At 47.6% G+C, this 14,129-nt stretch overlaps 1 protein-coding gene across 4 annotated transcripts in view; it reads left to right on the forward strand.

Annotated features, from left to right (window-relative positions):
- Nucleotides 1-14,129, forward strand: part of SOX5 (SRY-box transcription factor 5) — an 871,788-nt gene that overhangs the window by 561,050 nt on the left and 296,609 nt on the right. For all 4 annotated transcript variants that reach the window (XM_060245898.1, XM_060245895.1, XM_060245896.1 and 1 more), the window contains 2 exons: nucleotides 1,894-2,066; nucleotides 4,511-4,579. In XM_060245898.1, coding sequence (XP_060101881.1) covers nucleotides 1,894-2,066; nucleotides 4,511-4,579 — 242 coding nt within the window. The remainder of the gene's footprint in view (nucleotides 1-1,893; nucleotides 2,067-4,510; nucleotides 4,580-14,129) is intronic.

Genomic DNA, 14,129 nt, shown 5'->3' on the forward strand with positions numbered 1-14,129 from the left:
CTCAATAGTAGGAAGACCTTCCTGACAGTGAGAGCAGTTCCTCAGTGGAACAGGCTTCCTCAGGAGGTGGTGGGCTCTCCTTCCTTGGAGGTTTTTAAACAGAGGCTAGATGGCCATCTGACAGCAATGCTGATCCAGTGAATTTAGGGGGAGGCATTTGTGAAGAACTAACCCAATAGGGGTCAGTTACCAGAGGTAACCATGACTGCCAGGTGTTCACCCACACACACTGAGAGAGAGAGAGACACCTAGGGCCATGGGCCATGATATCAAATCCCAGAAGCTAAGCAGGGTCAGCCCTGATCAGTATTGGGATGCAGGGCCTCCAAGGATGTCTGGGGTTGTTACACGGAGGCAGCAATGGCAAACCACCCCTGAACATCTCTTGCCTTGAAAATCCTAAGGGGATCTTCATAAGTCAGCTGCGACTTGACAGCAAAAACAAAAAAAAAAGCAAAAAAAGAGAACAAGGGTTGAGTCTAGTAGAAGAAGAGATTGGATTTATACCCCACTTTTCTCCCGGAGTCTCAGAACATATGAACATATGAAGCTGCCTTATACTGAATCAGACCCTGGGTCCATCGAAGTCAGTATTGTCTACTCAGACTGGCAGCGGCTCTCCAGGGTCTCAAGCTGAGGTTTTTCACACCTATTTGCCTGGACCCTTTTTTGGGAGATGCTGGGGATTGAACCTGCGACTTTCTGCTTCCCAAGCAGATGCTCTACCACTGAGCCACTGTCCCTCCCCTGATACAGTTTACAATCTCCTTTCCCTTCCCCTCCCCACAACAGATACCCTGTGAGGTAGGTGGGGCTGAGAGAGCTCTTTCAAGAACTGCTTTTGAGAGAACTACACCAAACTGGCTTTAATCATGCCTTAAGACCAACAAGATTTCCAGGTTGTAAGAGAGAGAGAGAGAGAGAGCCATCTGAGGAACAGAGCTTCAACTCTCAAAAGCCTGTACCCTGGAAGTCTTGCTAGTGCAATCTAAGAACACTTTTGAGAGTAACAGAGCCTTTTTTTTTGTAGCAGGAGCTCCTTTGCATATTAGGCTACACCTCCCTGATGTAGCCAGTCCTCCAAGAGCTTACAGTAGGGCCTGTAAGAAGAGCCGTGTAAGCTCTTGGAGGATTTGCTACATCAGGGGGGTGTAGCCTAATATGCAAAGGAGTTCCTGCTACAAAAAAGATCCTTGGGGAGTAAGATCCAGAGGAGTTAGCTGTGTTAGTCTGTTGCTGCAGAGTAGGAAAGAGTCCAGTAGCGCTTTGAAGACTAACACATTTTACTGTAGCATAAGATTTCGAGAACCACAGCTGATGAAGAGAGCTGCGTTTCTCGAAAGCTTACGTTCCGGCAAAATGTGTTGGTCTGCAAGGTGGTACTGGACTCTTTACTGTCTGGGGAGTAAGACCCACTGAGTCGAGCTGTTTAGGACTGCACTGACACCCAACCTATTTAAGCAAATTTGAATCTGGTCAGTGCCAGAATAGGTGATTTTCCGGGAAGCCAATAACCTTAAGTGCCCTGATGGCAGAAGAAGAGGGGTATATGCAAGACACAGTAATCACTAAACGGGCTTGGATTTAGGTTCTGCCGTTCCTCTCAAGCCGGTGATCAGCCCTGTCAAAGTCGATCGCATTGACAAACTGTTGATTAGCCTGGAGCTGGCAGACAAACACGCTCGGCGTTGTGCCCGTCTATCCCTGGATCCGACATCCAAATAAGGTGGGACGAAAACCTGTGAGCGAGTAAATCATCAAGTTGTTTTTCAGCGCAACGTGCCACGAGACGCTTGCTCCGATCAGCTTCCGGAACGACGACCGGGTTTGGAAAGGGACCCATTTCTCATTCTCTCTCTCTCTCTTTACCTTGTCTCACCATATGATGCTCAGGGACTCCGGAAAGCCTGGCGGAGAAAGAGCGGCAGCTCATGGGCATGATCAATCAGCTGACCAGCCTGCGGGAACAGCTGCTGGCCGCGCACGACGAGCAGAAGAAGCTGGCTGCCTCGCAGATCGAGAAGCAGCGCCAGCAAATGGAGCTGGCCAAGCAGCAACAAGAACAGGTGAGGGGATGATTTCAAGGGGCCTTTTTGCTAGGGTTGCCAAGTCCAACTCAGAAAATATCTGGGGACTTTGGGGGTGGAGCCAGGAGACTTTAGAGGTGGGGCCAGGAGACTTTCCTCTTCCGTGAAATAAATAAGTAAAAATACAGCACTGTAGTGCCCCCGAATACAGTCTTCATTTCTTCATCCCCCAGCGGCTGCACGTACCATTGAACACACATACGCACACAATCTCTCTCTCTCTCACACACACAGACACACACACACAAAGCAGCCAAAATAAACAGTTTGCTAGTTCACACTTAAGGGTCTCACTAGGGCAATTTATTTACTTATAAGTATAAGTTTATTTCAATTTATATCCCGCCCTTCCCACCGAAGTGGCTCAGGGCAGCTCACAACATATAAAAGCTAACATAGAATTTTAAATTTAAAATACATCAATTACAACAGTTAAAACAGTAAAATAATAAAACATTTAAACGGCGATCTATCAAAATACTTATGAGTTGGTGTATATTCAACGAAGTTCTTCAGACTAACACAGGGAAACCAAAGGTTCCAGTTTACTTTTTATTCTGTGCAAATGACTTCTGAAAGGACCAAAGAAGGCAACTGATACCACCAACTGCAGAATTGCAGTTTGTTTTTAGACTGTTATATTGTTTTTAGATTGTATATTGTTTTATTACATGTATCTGATTTTAACTTTGTATTATTGACTGTTGTTACCTGCTCAGAGCCCATTCAAGAAAGGGTGGGCTATAAATAGAAAATAAATAAAACCAACAGAGGGACTGAGCTGCTCTCCCTTCCCTTCTCACAGCAACCTTGTTCTACCAGCTTGCCCCACCCCTGTTCAGCCTGTCTCCTACAGTTTTAAAGGCACACACCCCTTCAAAAAAGCAAGCTGTTCCTATGTGTCTTCTTAAGCCTTCCCAGGTGGAAAGGCACATGGAGGCGGTTGGGGTGGGGCTTCCCCCCACCGGCCAGCTGGCTGGGGGCAGAAAAGAGCCTGCAAAACCAGGAGATCCCTCGCTGGGATCTGGGGATTAGCAAGCCTACTTTTCGTTTTACCTCTCTCTGGGTACGGGAAGCTCATAACAGGCCATTAACTTGCTCATTTGATTTGGCTGTGGGCAGAGCTTTTTTTGTACCAGGAACTTCTTTGCATATTAGGCCACACACCCCTGATGTAGTCAATCCTCCTGTAGCTTACAGGGCTCTTAGTACAGGGCCTACTGTGGGGGAGGAAGATAAAGGAGATTGTGAGCTGCTCTGAGACTCTGAGATTCGGAGTGGAGGGGGGGATATAAATCCAATATCATCATCTTCTTCTTCTCCTCTCTTCTGCTTTATCTTCACAACAACCCTGGGAGGTGGGTAAGGCTGTGAGTACGTGATTGGTCCATGGTCACAAAGTGATTTTCCCTGGCAGAGAGAGAATTTGAACCTGTGTCTGCCAGATCTTAGTTCCACACTCTGACCAATGGCTACTCACATTGAGGAGGCTCTACCTGGCACTATTCACATGCTCCCTTTTGACTCTTTTCCACCTAGTTTCTTGCATGTATGGGAAGGAAAAATTATGCTGCTTGTGGAAACATTCATTCATTGCCTTAACTCCTTCAGGAATTTGGAGGACTGAGGGTATGGTCTAAGCCAGGGGTGTCAAACATGTGGCAAATCAGGCCATCAGAGGGCTCCTATCAGGCCCTTGAGCAACTGGCTGTCATCTGCTTCCTTCTCCCTCTCTCTTGCTTCCTTCTGCATCACAGCTTGCTTTGCAAGACTTGCTCAATTGCACAGGAGCTACAGAGCAAAGCCTCTATTTTCTGCATTGACTGAGGCTCCTCCCTTGGGGAAAAGTGGGGGGGAGAGCTTGCTTTGCCAGGCTCTCTCAATCGCACGGCAGAGCTACTGAGCCAAGCCCCTCTTCCTTTTATTGGCTGACGCTCCTCCTCTCCTGATCCCCTGAGGAAGGAAGAAAAGAGCCAGAGCTTCCTTTGACCAGTTCCCTGGATCCCATGGCAGAGATACAAAGAAAGTGACTAGCATGACCCCATGCCGATGACTGGAGTTCTCTCCCTTTCGTCTGCCTTGGCAAGGTCCTCATTCTACAAAGAAAGTGCCTTTAAAACCGAGTGCTAATGTTTGAAGCATGTTTTACTTTTAAGGTTTTTTTTTTTTAAAAAAATCTTTAATTATGTTTGTCTGTGTTCTTTATAAAGTTTATATCTCTGCTACCTAATCTTAAATAGGTACAAATGTAGCCTTGGCCAACAAGATCTCATTTATGTCATATCTGGCCCACATAACAAATGAGTCTGACAAGCCTGATCTGAGCGAAGCGTAAAGCACCTGTCTGATTTCTGTGAGAAGAGTGGGTTGGATTAGATATCCCCCCCCCCCGGGTTAATTATCTTCTCTCTTGACCCCTGCAGATTGCAAGACAGCAGCAGCAACTCCTGCAACAGCAACACAAAATTAACCTTCTTCAGCAACAGATCCAGGTCAGAGATTGTGCATTTACCCACTTCGTTTACTCTAATTTTCTCTCTCGTTCTTTTCTACCACCTACCATTCGGTTATTTATTGTCCAGGATGTGCAAGTAGGATGTCTCTAGGTATATACGGTATAGACTGGCCTTACTTTCGGATCGCGAAGTACTTAAGGATGCGCTAGAGCCATGACTATGGTGGTATACCTTTGCGCCCATCTTCATATCTGTTGTGCAGTTGTTGCATAAATGGCTTCCTGAGAAGCACACCTTGCGTTCACAGTCGTCTGCTTCTAGTCCTCCTGAAACCCAAGCAGTGCCGGATTACACCCTGTGGAGGCCCCTAGGCAGGCAAAATCTTGGGGGGGGGGGTCCCTTGCAAATTATCTCAGCGTTGGAATACCCCCACCAGTACCCGTGGCCCCCGCTGCAGCCTGCAGACCCCTTCTCAAAAGCCCCTTTGACAAAGCTGCAGAGGAGAGGCAGAGAGAGGCAAACTTGGCGGCGATGCCAGCAGCAGCTGCACTAGGCAAGTCGGGCAAAGAGCGGCTCAGTTGCTGGCTGTGTGTGCAGGCTGGGAGGGCTGCAAGCAGGGGGGAAACCAGGGGGGGGGAGCCGGCCTGGAGCCCCTAAAGGCATGAGGGCCCATAGGCCAGTGCCTGCTTGGCCTCCGTGTTGATCCGGCCCTGAACCCAAGGGGATGTGAGGCTTTGGCCTGTACCTAAACATTCATCCACTGAAGGCACATATTGTTTTCCTGTGATCCTCTCTATTCCTGCAGCTGCTTCTGTCCCCCAGAAGTATTGTAGATATTTATATCCCCCTTTTCTCCTTAATGGGAATCCAAAGTGGGGTATAACACTTCTCCCCTCCTCAATTTTGTCTTCACAACAACCCTGTAGGGTAGGTGAGGCTGAGAGTATGGCTAGCCCAAGGTCACCCAAAGAGCTTCTGGGGCAAAGTCCGGTCTCCTAAGGTCTCCTGGCAACTGGCAGGGAAGTGGGGGACTTATTGGGAGCAGCAGGGAGGCCCATCCAACATACAGCAACGTGTCTGCATCACTGACCAGGTGACCCGGAAGTGACATCATCACGTCTGGGATGTTGGGGCAACACTCTGGTATTTGGACAATACTCTATGGTAAATTTGGCTTCTACCATAGAGTTTTTGCCCAAATACTGGCACATCGGCCCGATGTCGTGGATGTGATGATGTCACTTCTAGGTCATATAGGCAGTGATGTAGTCACATCACTGCACATTGGATGTATCTCTTTTGGGGGTAAGTTCTCCCCACCAGCTAGCTGAACAATGGTGTGGGAGGTGGGGTCTGCCAGTGGGGGACTCCACCCCCACCAGAGGGTCTGGCAACCCTAGACCTCCCAGATCCTAGTTGAACCCCGTAACCACTACACCGTGATTGCTGTCACTTCTGGGGTCCTTGCAGAGGAACAGCTTTCAGGGGATAGAGAGCTGGAGTAAAGAAGGAGAAGGGCAGGAAATTACACCTTCCTCTCTGCAGAGGATTGGATCAATATCTGGAGCAGAGGTCCATCAGTGGCTGTTAGCCACAGCATATTGTTGGCACTCTCTGTCTGGGGCAGTGACGCTCTGTATTCTTGGTGCTTGAAGGGGGTGGGGCAACAGTAGGAGGGCTTCTAGGGTCCTGGCCGCACTGGTGGACCTCCTGATGGCACCTGGGTTTTTTTGCCACTGTGTGACACAGAGTGTTGGACTGGATGGGCCATTGGCCTGATCCAACATGGCTTCTCTTATGTCCTTCTGTGACACAGAGTGTTGGACTGGATGGGCCGTTGGCCTGATCCAACAGGGCTTTTCTTATGTTCTTATGTGACACAGAGTGTTGGACTGGATGGGCCATTGGCCTGATTCAACATGGCTTCTCTTATGTCCTTATGTGACACAGAGTGTTGGACTGGATGGGCCACTGGCCTGATCCAACAGGGCTTCTCTTATGTCCTTATGTGACACAGAGTGTTGGACTGGATGGGCCAGTGGCCTGATCCAACATGGCTTCCCTTATGTTCTTATGAGCACTGCTTGGAGAAGAATATAGAGAAACTGCATGTTCTGTGTGTGTGTGTGTGTGTGGCTGGATACAAGCCTCTGAATAAGGTTGTCAACCTTCAGGTGGGGGCCTGGAGATGCCTTTGAATTGCAGCTGATCTTTTCATCCTGAGTAAATCTGTCCTTGGTTAATATTGCGGGTCACAGGGGCGTCATCCTAAACAGGGCTGCCCTGTTCTGAGACCACTGACTTCAGCATACTATGAGGGTATAAACTGACTAAGAAGATCACTGTTTGTGACTCAGGATGGATCAAACAGAGTTCTTAATTTTTTTCAAACCCCCCCCCCCAAAAAAAAAACCAAAAAAAACAAAACAAAACCCTGTATATAAGCAGCACCATCCCAAAACAAATCATCCTCCCAACAGCTTGATGACATTATACCTTGGGCTTTTTTTGTAGCAGGAACTCCTTTGCATATTAGGCCACACACCCCTGATGTAGCCAATCCTTCTGGAGTTTACAGCAGGCTCTGCACTAAGAGCCCTGTAAGTTCTTGGAGGATTGGCTACATCAGGGGGTGTGGTCTAATATGCAAAGGAGTTCTTGCTACAAAAACCCCCCTGATTGTATGAAAGTGTGGCATTTGCTTCCTTCTTGTCCTTTCATCCCTTGCAACATAATCAAAGCAATCGGCTGGACGGGAGCGCGAGAGGAAGCATCTTGTGTGGTTTTTTTCCTGTGTGTTTGTGTGTGTGCAAAAGGGTTTTTGAAGGCTTCCCTTTTTTGCAGCCGTGCCCTTGTACATATGGAAGAGCGCAGCGTGAAGCGAAGGGTGCCAAAGGGAGCGACAGAAAAGCATCGTTGTCCATTGAACTGACCTACTAAGGCGAACATTAGTGCGCCATATGATTACCGTCTCATCCATGTGGAGAATGTAGAGTCAGGAGCACTTTTGTTTGGCAGCCAAAAAAAGAGGCGGCTGCCGCTGCAGGAAAGGTTTGGGGGAAAAAAAAAAGATTCAGGCAAGATAACAATAAATTTTTTTACTGCCGGCTGGTGGAGGTGTTTAGGATGTGTTTTCTTTATATCTCCGTCCGCCCCTAATTGACGATGCTTTAAAATTGAATGACTAGCAGTCAAAACGTGTTTGCTTCAAGCTGAGAAGAAAAATGCCGGTGTCTGTGCTTCCAAACTGATTGCGCTTTGTACACAACTGACAGCCGCAGTCACTTTGAGTGACTGATAAGTGGGAAGCTTTTGCCACTTATCAAGGAATGTGCACAGAGGAGAAAAAAAAAGAGAGAGAGAGAGAGAGAGAGAGAGAGAAAAGGACTCTGAGCCATTCAGATGCGTTGGCATGTTCAAAATAACATCTCACATCAGTCAGGCTGGCGAGGCACTGGGAGACGTTTCAAAATAAACTTTTGTATCCATCTATCCAGCTATCTGGAGGCAAAGATTCAATTTAACAGACAAATCGCCGCGCGGTATCACGAGTCGTTCCCTGAAAAGGAGAGCATCGTTATAACAGCCAGCGAAATGGCTGGGGTTTCTACATCGTTGGGCAGCCAGTGTCAGATCAACACCCTTCCTCCAATTTAATTGTGAATATTCCGTCTCTTCGATCGTGGGCAGTCCGTCCTGTGTCATGGGAGGGGAAGGTGCCACGGTCTCATCGGATCTTAGAAGCTAAGCATGGCCAATGCTTAGACGGCGACAACTCTGCAAAGGAAGGCAATGGCCAACCGCCTCTACTTCCCACTTGTCTTGAAAGCCCCTTGCTGGGGTCACCTTAAATTGGTTGTGTCTTGACAGTACAGATGTCCTAGATCAGCAGTGGTCAAACTGTGGCTCAAGAACCACATGTGGCTCTTTTGCACATATTGTGTGTCTCTCAAAGCCCCCGCCACCCCTGTTGGCTGGCTTGGAGAAGGCATTTCTCTCTTTAAATCACTTCTCCAAGCCAAGCCAGCCAGTAGCTTGGAGAATGCATTTAAAGTCAAAGTTCCTGGCTTTCTACCTCTCCCTCCCTATCTGTTTTCCTTCCTTCCTTCCTGTCTTGTGGCTCTCAAACATCTGATGTTTATTCTGTGTGGCTCTTACATTAAGTACGTTCGGCCACCCCTGGTGAAATCTGGGGCAAACCAAGACCAAAGAAGCAAGGAAGATTGGATGGATGGAGAGAGAGAGAGAGAGAGAGAGAGGTGGGACAGGTGGAAAGAAAGTAACTATAACTTTAAGTGCATTCTGCAAGCTGCTGATTGATTTGGCTTTGAGAAGTGATGTAAAGAGAGAAATGCCTTCTCCAAGATGGCCAACGGGACAGTGGGGGCTTCAAGAGCCACAAAATATGTGTGAAAGAGCCACATGTGGTTCTGCCCCTCCCATGCCTCTACTCCTGTTTCTGGAGCGCACAGATTGTGCCTTAATCACACCCTGGATTTATTGTATATGGACATTATGATAAACTATTGCTACAAATTACAGAAGTGTGAATTTGCTGAGTCAAATACTAGATGTTTTGTGCCTAAGGTTTGATCTGTGTAGGCTGTTCTGCAGCTATACCTACATGTGGATTGCATTTCCAATGGAGAGGGAGTAAAGGTGCATATTTGCTGGTCGCCATGCATAGCAGGTGGAGTCCCAGAGAACATCAGCTCTCTCACAAATGGAACCATACTTACCCATATGGAAGCAGTTCTCCCAAATCGTTATTATTATGTGATTACTGGCGGAAAGAGGAAATAGTGTGCAGGCTATGTTCCCTCTAAGCTGAGTTAGTATGAGGTAGCTCACAGATTTTTAGCCTCCAGCTCACACATTTTTGTCTTATCTCAGGAAAAATAGCCCCAGAACACAATAATTTATGCAGTAGCTCACAAATTTAATGCCAGTAGCTCACAGCTTTGATACCAGTAGCTCACAAAGTAGAATTTTTGCTCACAAAACTCTGCAGCTTAGAGGCAACATTGTGTGCAAGACTATCCTGTTTGGTGGGAACCTTGGATAACCATTCTGGTTGGATGATGTCCCTGTCAGGCACACACCTGGTGATTCATTTACCTGTTGATTCACTCAGTATCCTTCACTGCCCTCTCCTACTTCCTGAGAGTATGGCTATGGGAATATGAAATCAGTCAGTGAGGTGTCAGAATCGTTTTCAGGTCAGAAGATCTCTGAGTGTTCCTGAACACACACAAAGAGAAAGAAAGAGAGGAATGAACAAATGAATGAACGAACGAACGAACATCAGGTTGAATGCTGATTAGCAGTTTCAATGACTTTATTGTACAGTCCACATGATCTGTGATCCTTTTGTGATGCAAAATATATTTCCAGCCTGTGGCTTGCTGCTTGCAGAATAAAGTGGCCCTCTGAGAATAGAAAATTTGCCCATTCCTGGTATAACTAAGGCCTTATTTTTGTAACTTGTAGCTATTGGCTTGGGAAATGGGAATGTTGACATGACGCCCAAAAAACTCCGTGCTAACAAATTGCTAAGAGAAGTTCCATTCGGTGACTCACCCGGAAATGTAATAGTACCACCTACTGAGTCATCAGCCCTGTAGACTGCATCACTGTGGGTTTCCTTGCACACCACCCCTCTAAAGATGGACCCTGCCCATCACTTTATGAGACATAATTGGATTACCAGTTGAGGGAGTTCAGCCTGAAGGCTGTATGAATTCTGATTACAACAATATGATGGTCAGACTTTTCCCCCACTCCCCTGTAAACGGTGCCATTGGGTTTCTTATTTTGTGGGTTTTTTTCAGATTTATTTGAGATCCTTTAGATCTTGCAGCAAATAAAGAATTATAACGGTTTGGGTTCCACATGACATATGTAGACAGGAGAAGCATGATTAGCCTGGTAAATGGAGTATCCACTTCAAATAAGAAGACTGCAGGTTTATACCCTGCCCTTCTCTCTGAATCAGTCTCACAATCTCCTTTATCTTCTTCCCCCACAACAGACACCCTGTGAGGTGGGTGGGGCTGAGAGAGCTCTCCCAGAAGCTGCCTTTTCAATGACAACTCCTACAAAAGCTATGGCTGACCCAAGGCCATTCCAGCAGCTGCGAGTGGAGGAGTAGGGAATCAAACCCGGTTCTCCCAGATAAGAGTCCGCACACTTAACCACTACACCAGACCGGCTCATACTGATCTCATGGTTGTCCTATAGGATTGAGTTTCAGGTTTTGTCAGCCTTGGCATGCGTCTGAGCAGTAAACCCCATACTCTTGCCTGGGGGGTGTTGTGGGGCCACCTGGATTGGTGTGCTCAAAGGGCTTCATAAATTGCACTTTCTGCATGTATATGCTCCGTCACACATGTGCACGCACACAGAGATACACACATGAAGGTGCTGGCTGTCCTGATCATCTGAGCATGTGAACACCTCTTAAGGGATGAGAGCTAGTCTGGTGTAGTGGTTAAGTGCGTGGGCTCTTATCTGGCAGAACCAGGTTTGATTCCCCACTCCTCCACTTGCAGCTGCTGGAATGGCCTTGGGTCAGCCATAGCTCTCTTATCTGGGAGAACCAGGTTTGATTCCCCACTCCTTCACTTGCAGCTGCTGGAATGGCCTTGGGTCAGCCATAGCTCTCATAGGAGTTGTCCCTGAAAGGGCGGCTTCTGGGAGAGCTCTGTCAGCCCCATCTACCTCGCGGGGTGTCTGTTGTGGGGGAAGAAGATAAAGGAGATTGTAAGCCGCTCTCAGACTCTGATTCAGAGAGTAGGGCGGAGTATAAATGTACGGTCTTCTTCTTCTTCTGAAAACAGACCAAACCACCCTTACCGATCTCAACAGCCCTGTCTCAACATATCTCGGAAGCTAAGAAGGGTTGACTCTGGCAAGTATTTGGATGGGAGACCTCCTTGGAATATCAGCAGTCGGGAGGATAGGGGCAGGCTTTATTCAGGCACCTCTCTGAATGTCCTCCAGGCCCCACGAAGGGGGTCAGTCACCAGAGGCTGACATGACTTCCAAGTGCACAAAACACATGCACATGCAGGGCTCTTTTTCTAGCAGGAGCTCCTCTGCATATTAGGCCACGCCCCCCTGATGTAGCCAGTCCTCCTGGAGCTTACAGTAGGCCCTGGACTAAGAGCCCTCTAAGCTCTTGGAAAATTGGCTACATCGGGGGGGAGGCGTGGCCTAATAGGCAGAGGAGCTCCCGCTAGAAAAAGAGCCCTGCACATAGGTATAATAATATTAAAAAAAAAACAGCAAACAAAAAACAAGCCAGACAGTTGGGTGGCAACTCAAAGACCAGGGGGGTGCTTAAAGTTCTGGAACAGCATGCGCTGCCCATAACAATTCCATGCATTCCTAAAGCTTCCAGCTTGCATTAGGAAATGAAAAAGTGTCCTTGAATTTTCAAAACTTTCTGCATCCATGTTTGAAAATACAGCGACCAAAAGGAAAAATGTTGAAGCTGGATCTAGGCTGGGAGCCAATCAGGTCTTGAGGAAAAGATCCGAAAAGATGAAAACATTTCTCGGGGAGTGCGTGAGTGTTGCCTGGGGGTGTGGTCCCACTCCTAGATTGAATGTCCTGGAGTTTTGGAGCCTGAGTATCAGTGCGGCTGAGGCATTATATCACGGCTAGCATCCCCCCCCCCTCCACCAATATTGCAATCCTTCATTTCCTCTGTTGTTTATTTGATAGAAGTCGGGCATGGCTTACTCCAAAGCAATTCTATTCAACTCAGTCGGAATACTCCAGAGTAAGTGGATTGTGGATTGCACCTCGGGGAGAGAAAAAGCGGCGGGCCCCCTGCTCCCCATTGTCGGTTGCGGGTTTTTCTTCTCGACCCATTGTTTGCTGTTCTTTTTTGTCGCACACAGCAGGTGTTTCTTTCACGGCAGCAAAGCTGGCAACACAAGGGTTCCCTTTGTGGTGGTTCCTTGGAGACTTTTGATTAAACTCTTCTTTGTGGTAATGGTGCCAGCCGTGCCAAGTTGCACATGGAATTTGCGGGTACACAAATGCCTTCAATCTCTTTGTTCGCACTCTGCTCAAATCTCTCTTCTATACATTATCTGTCTCTCACGAGCTAACCTAAAGATAGACAATGCCGCCTGTAGCTACTGCTTGGACTTTTCAGACCATTCCCCCCCCCCCATTGCCATTTTCTTACCAGTCTAGCTTTTAAAAAAAGAATCCCAATGGCCCAGTCCTGTGGGTGTTTCTTAGAGTAAGTCCCCTGGTCTCTCGTGGAGTTTTCTCCTTGTTGTTGCTGTTCAGTCGCACAGTCGAGTCCGACTCTTTGCGACCCCATGGGCAAAGTCACGCCAAGCCCTCCTGCCTTCCACCATCCTCTGAAGTCTGCTCAAATTCGTGTTAGTTACGTCAGTAACGCTGTCCAGCCATCTCATCTTTTGCCATTCCCTTCTTCTTTTGCCTTCTGTCTTTCCCAGCATCAGGGTCTGTCTTCTCCAGTGAGAGCTCCCTTCTCATTGGGTGGCTAAAGCATTTGAGCTGTTAAGTATTTGAGTTTTTAAGTATTTGAATATTTAAGTTTCCTCCTTAGCAGGTCTCATTTTGGACAGGAACTCACAGGAGCAGAGTTCTGGAACCTCTAAATTTTATTGTGGACATATGAAGCTGCCTTATACTGAATCAGACCCTTGGTCCATCAAAGTCAGTATTGTCTACTCAGACTGGCAGCGGCTCTCCAGGGTCTCAAGCGGAGGTTTTTCACACCTATTTGCCTGGACCCTTTTTTAGAGATGCCACGGATTGAACCTGGGACCTTCTGCTTACCAAGCAGATGCTCTACCACTGAGCCACCGTCCCGTCCCTCCCCTTGTGCGCTTTCTTTCTCTTCCTCCCCCCCGCCCCCACCTAATACATGCTTATGGGCTGCATTGTTCAAACCCCCTGTGAGAATTTTGCTGAACTCTAAGATTTGACAAAGAGCCCCGTGGGACAGAGTGGTAAAGCTGCAGTACTGCAGTCCAAGCTTTCTGCCCACGACCCGAGTTCGATCCCTGTGGAAGCTGGATTCAGGTAGCTGGCTCAAGGTTGACTCAGCCTTCCATCCTTCTGAGGTCGATAAAATGAGTATACCCAGCTTGCTGAGAGAAAAGTGTAGATGACTGGGGCAGGCAAGGCAAACCACCCCGTTAAAAAGTCTGCCGTAAAAACGTCGCGATGCGGTGTCACCCTAGAGTCGGAAACGACTGGTGCTTGCGCAGGGGACTGCCTTTACCTTTTTAAAAGATTTGACAAACTTTCTAATATTTCCCCCTTCCCTCCCAAAAAAGGGAAAAGAACCAAAACATCTAAAGCAGGCAGATGGGAATCTTCGTCACGCCACTGGGGCCGCATAGGAGAATAATTTAAAAAATATGATGGGACATGGGAGTAAGGTTGAATTATGACAATTCTAATTCAAGAAGCATTTTAAGGTAGAGGCTGAGCTGATATAATTGAGTCCACCTACCGGTGATGTCAGGGTGTGTGCGACATATGCAAATGAGTTGTGCGAATGAGTTGTGCGAATGAGCTCCGGCACCTCGTT

Source organism: Heteronotia binoei, chromosome 8 (genome assembly GCF_032191835.1).
Source record: "Heteronotia binoei isolate CCM8104 ecotype False Entrance Well chromosome 8, APGP_CSIRO_Hbin_v1, whole genome shotgun sequence".
In the NCBI taxonomy this organism is placed as follows: Eukaryota; Metazoa; Chordata; class Lepidosauria; order Squamata; family Gekkonidae; genus Heteronotia; species Heteronotia binoei.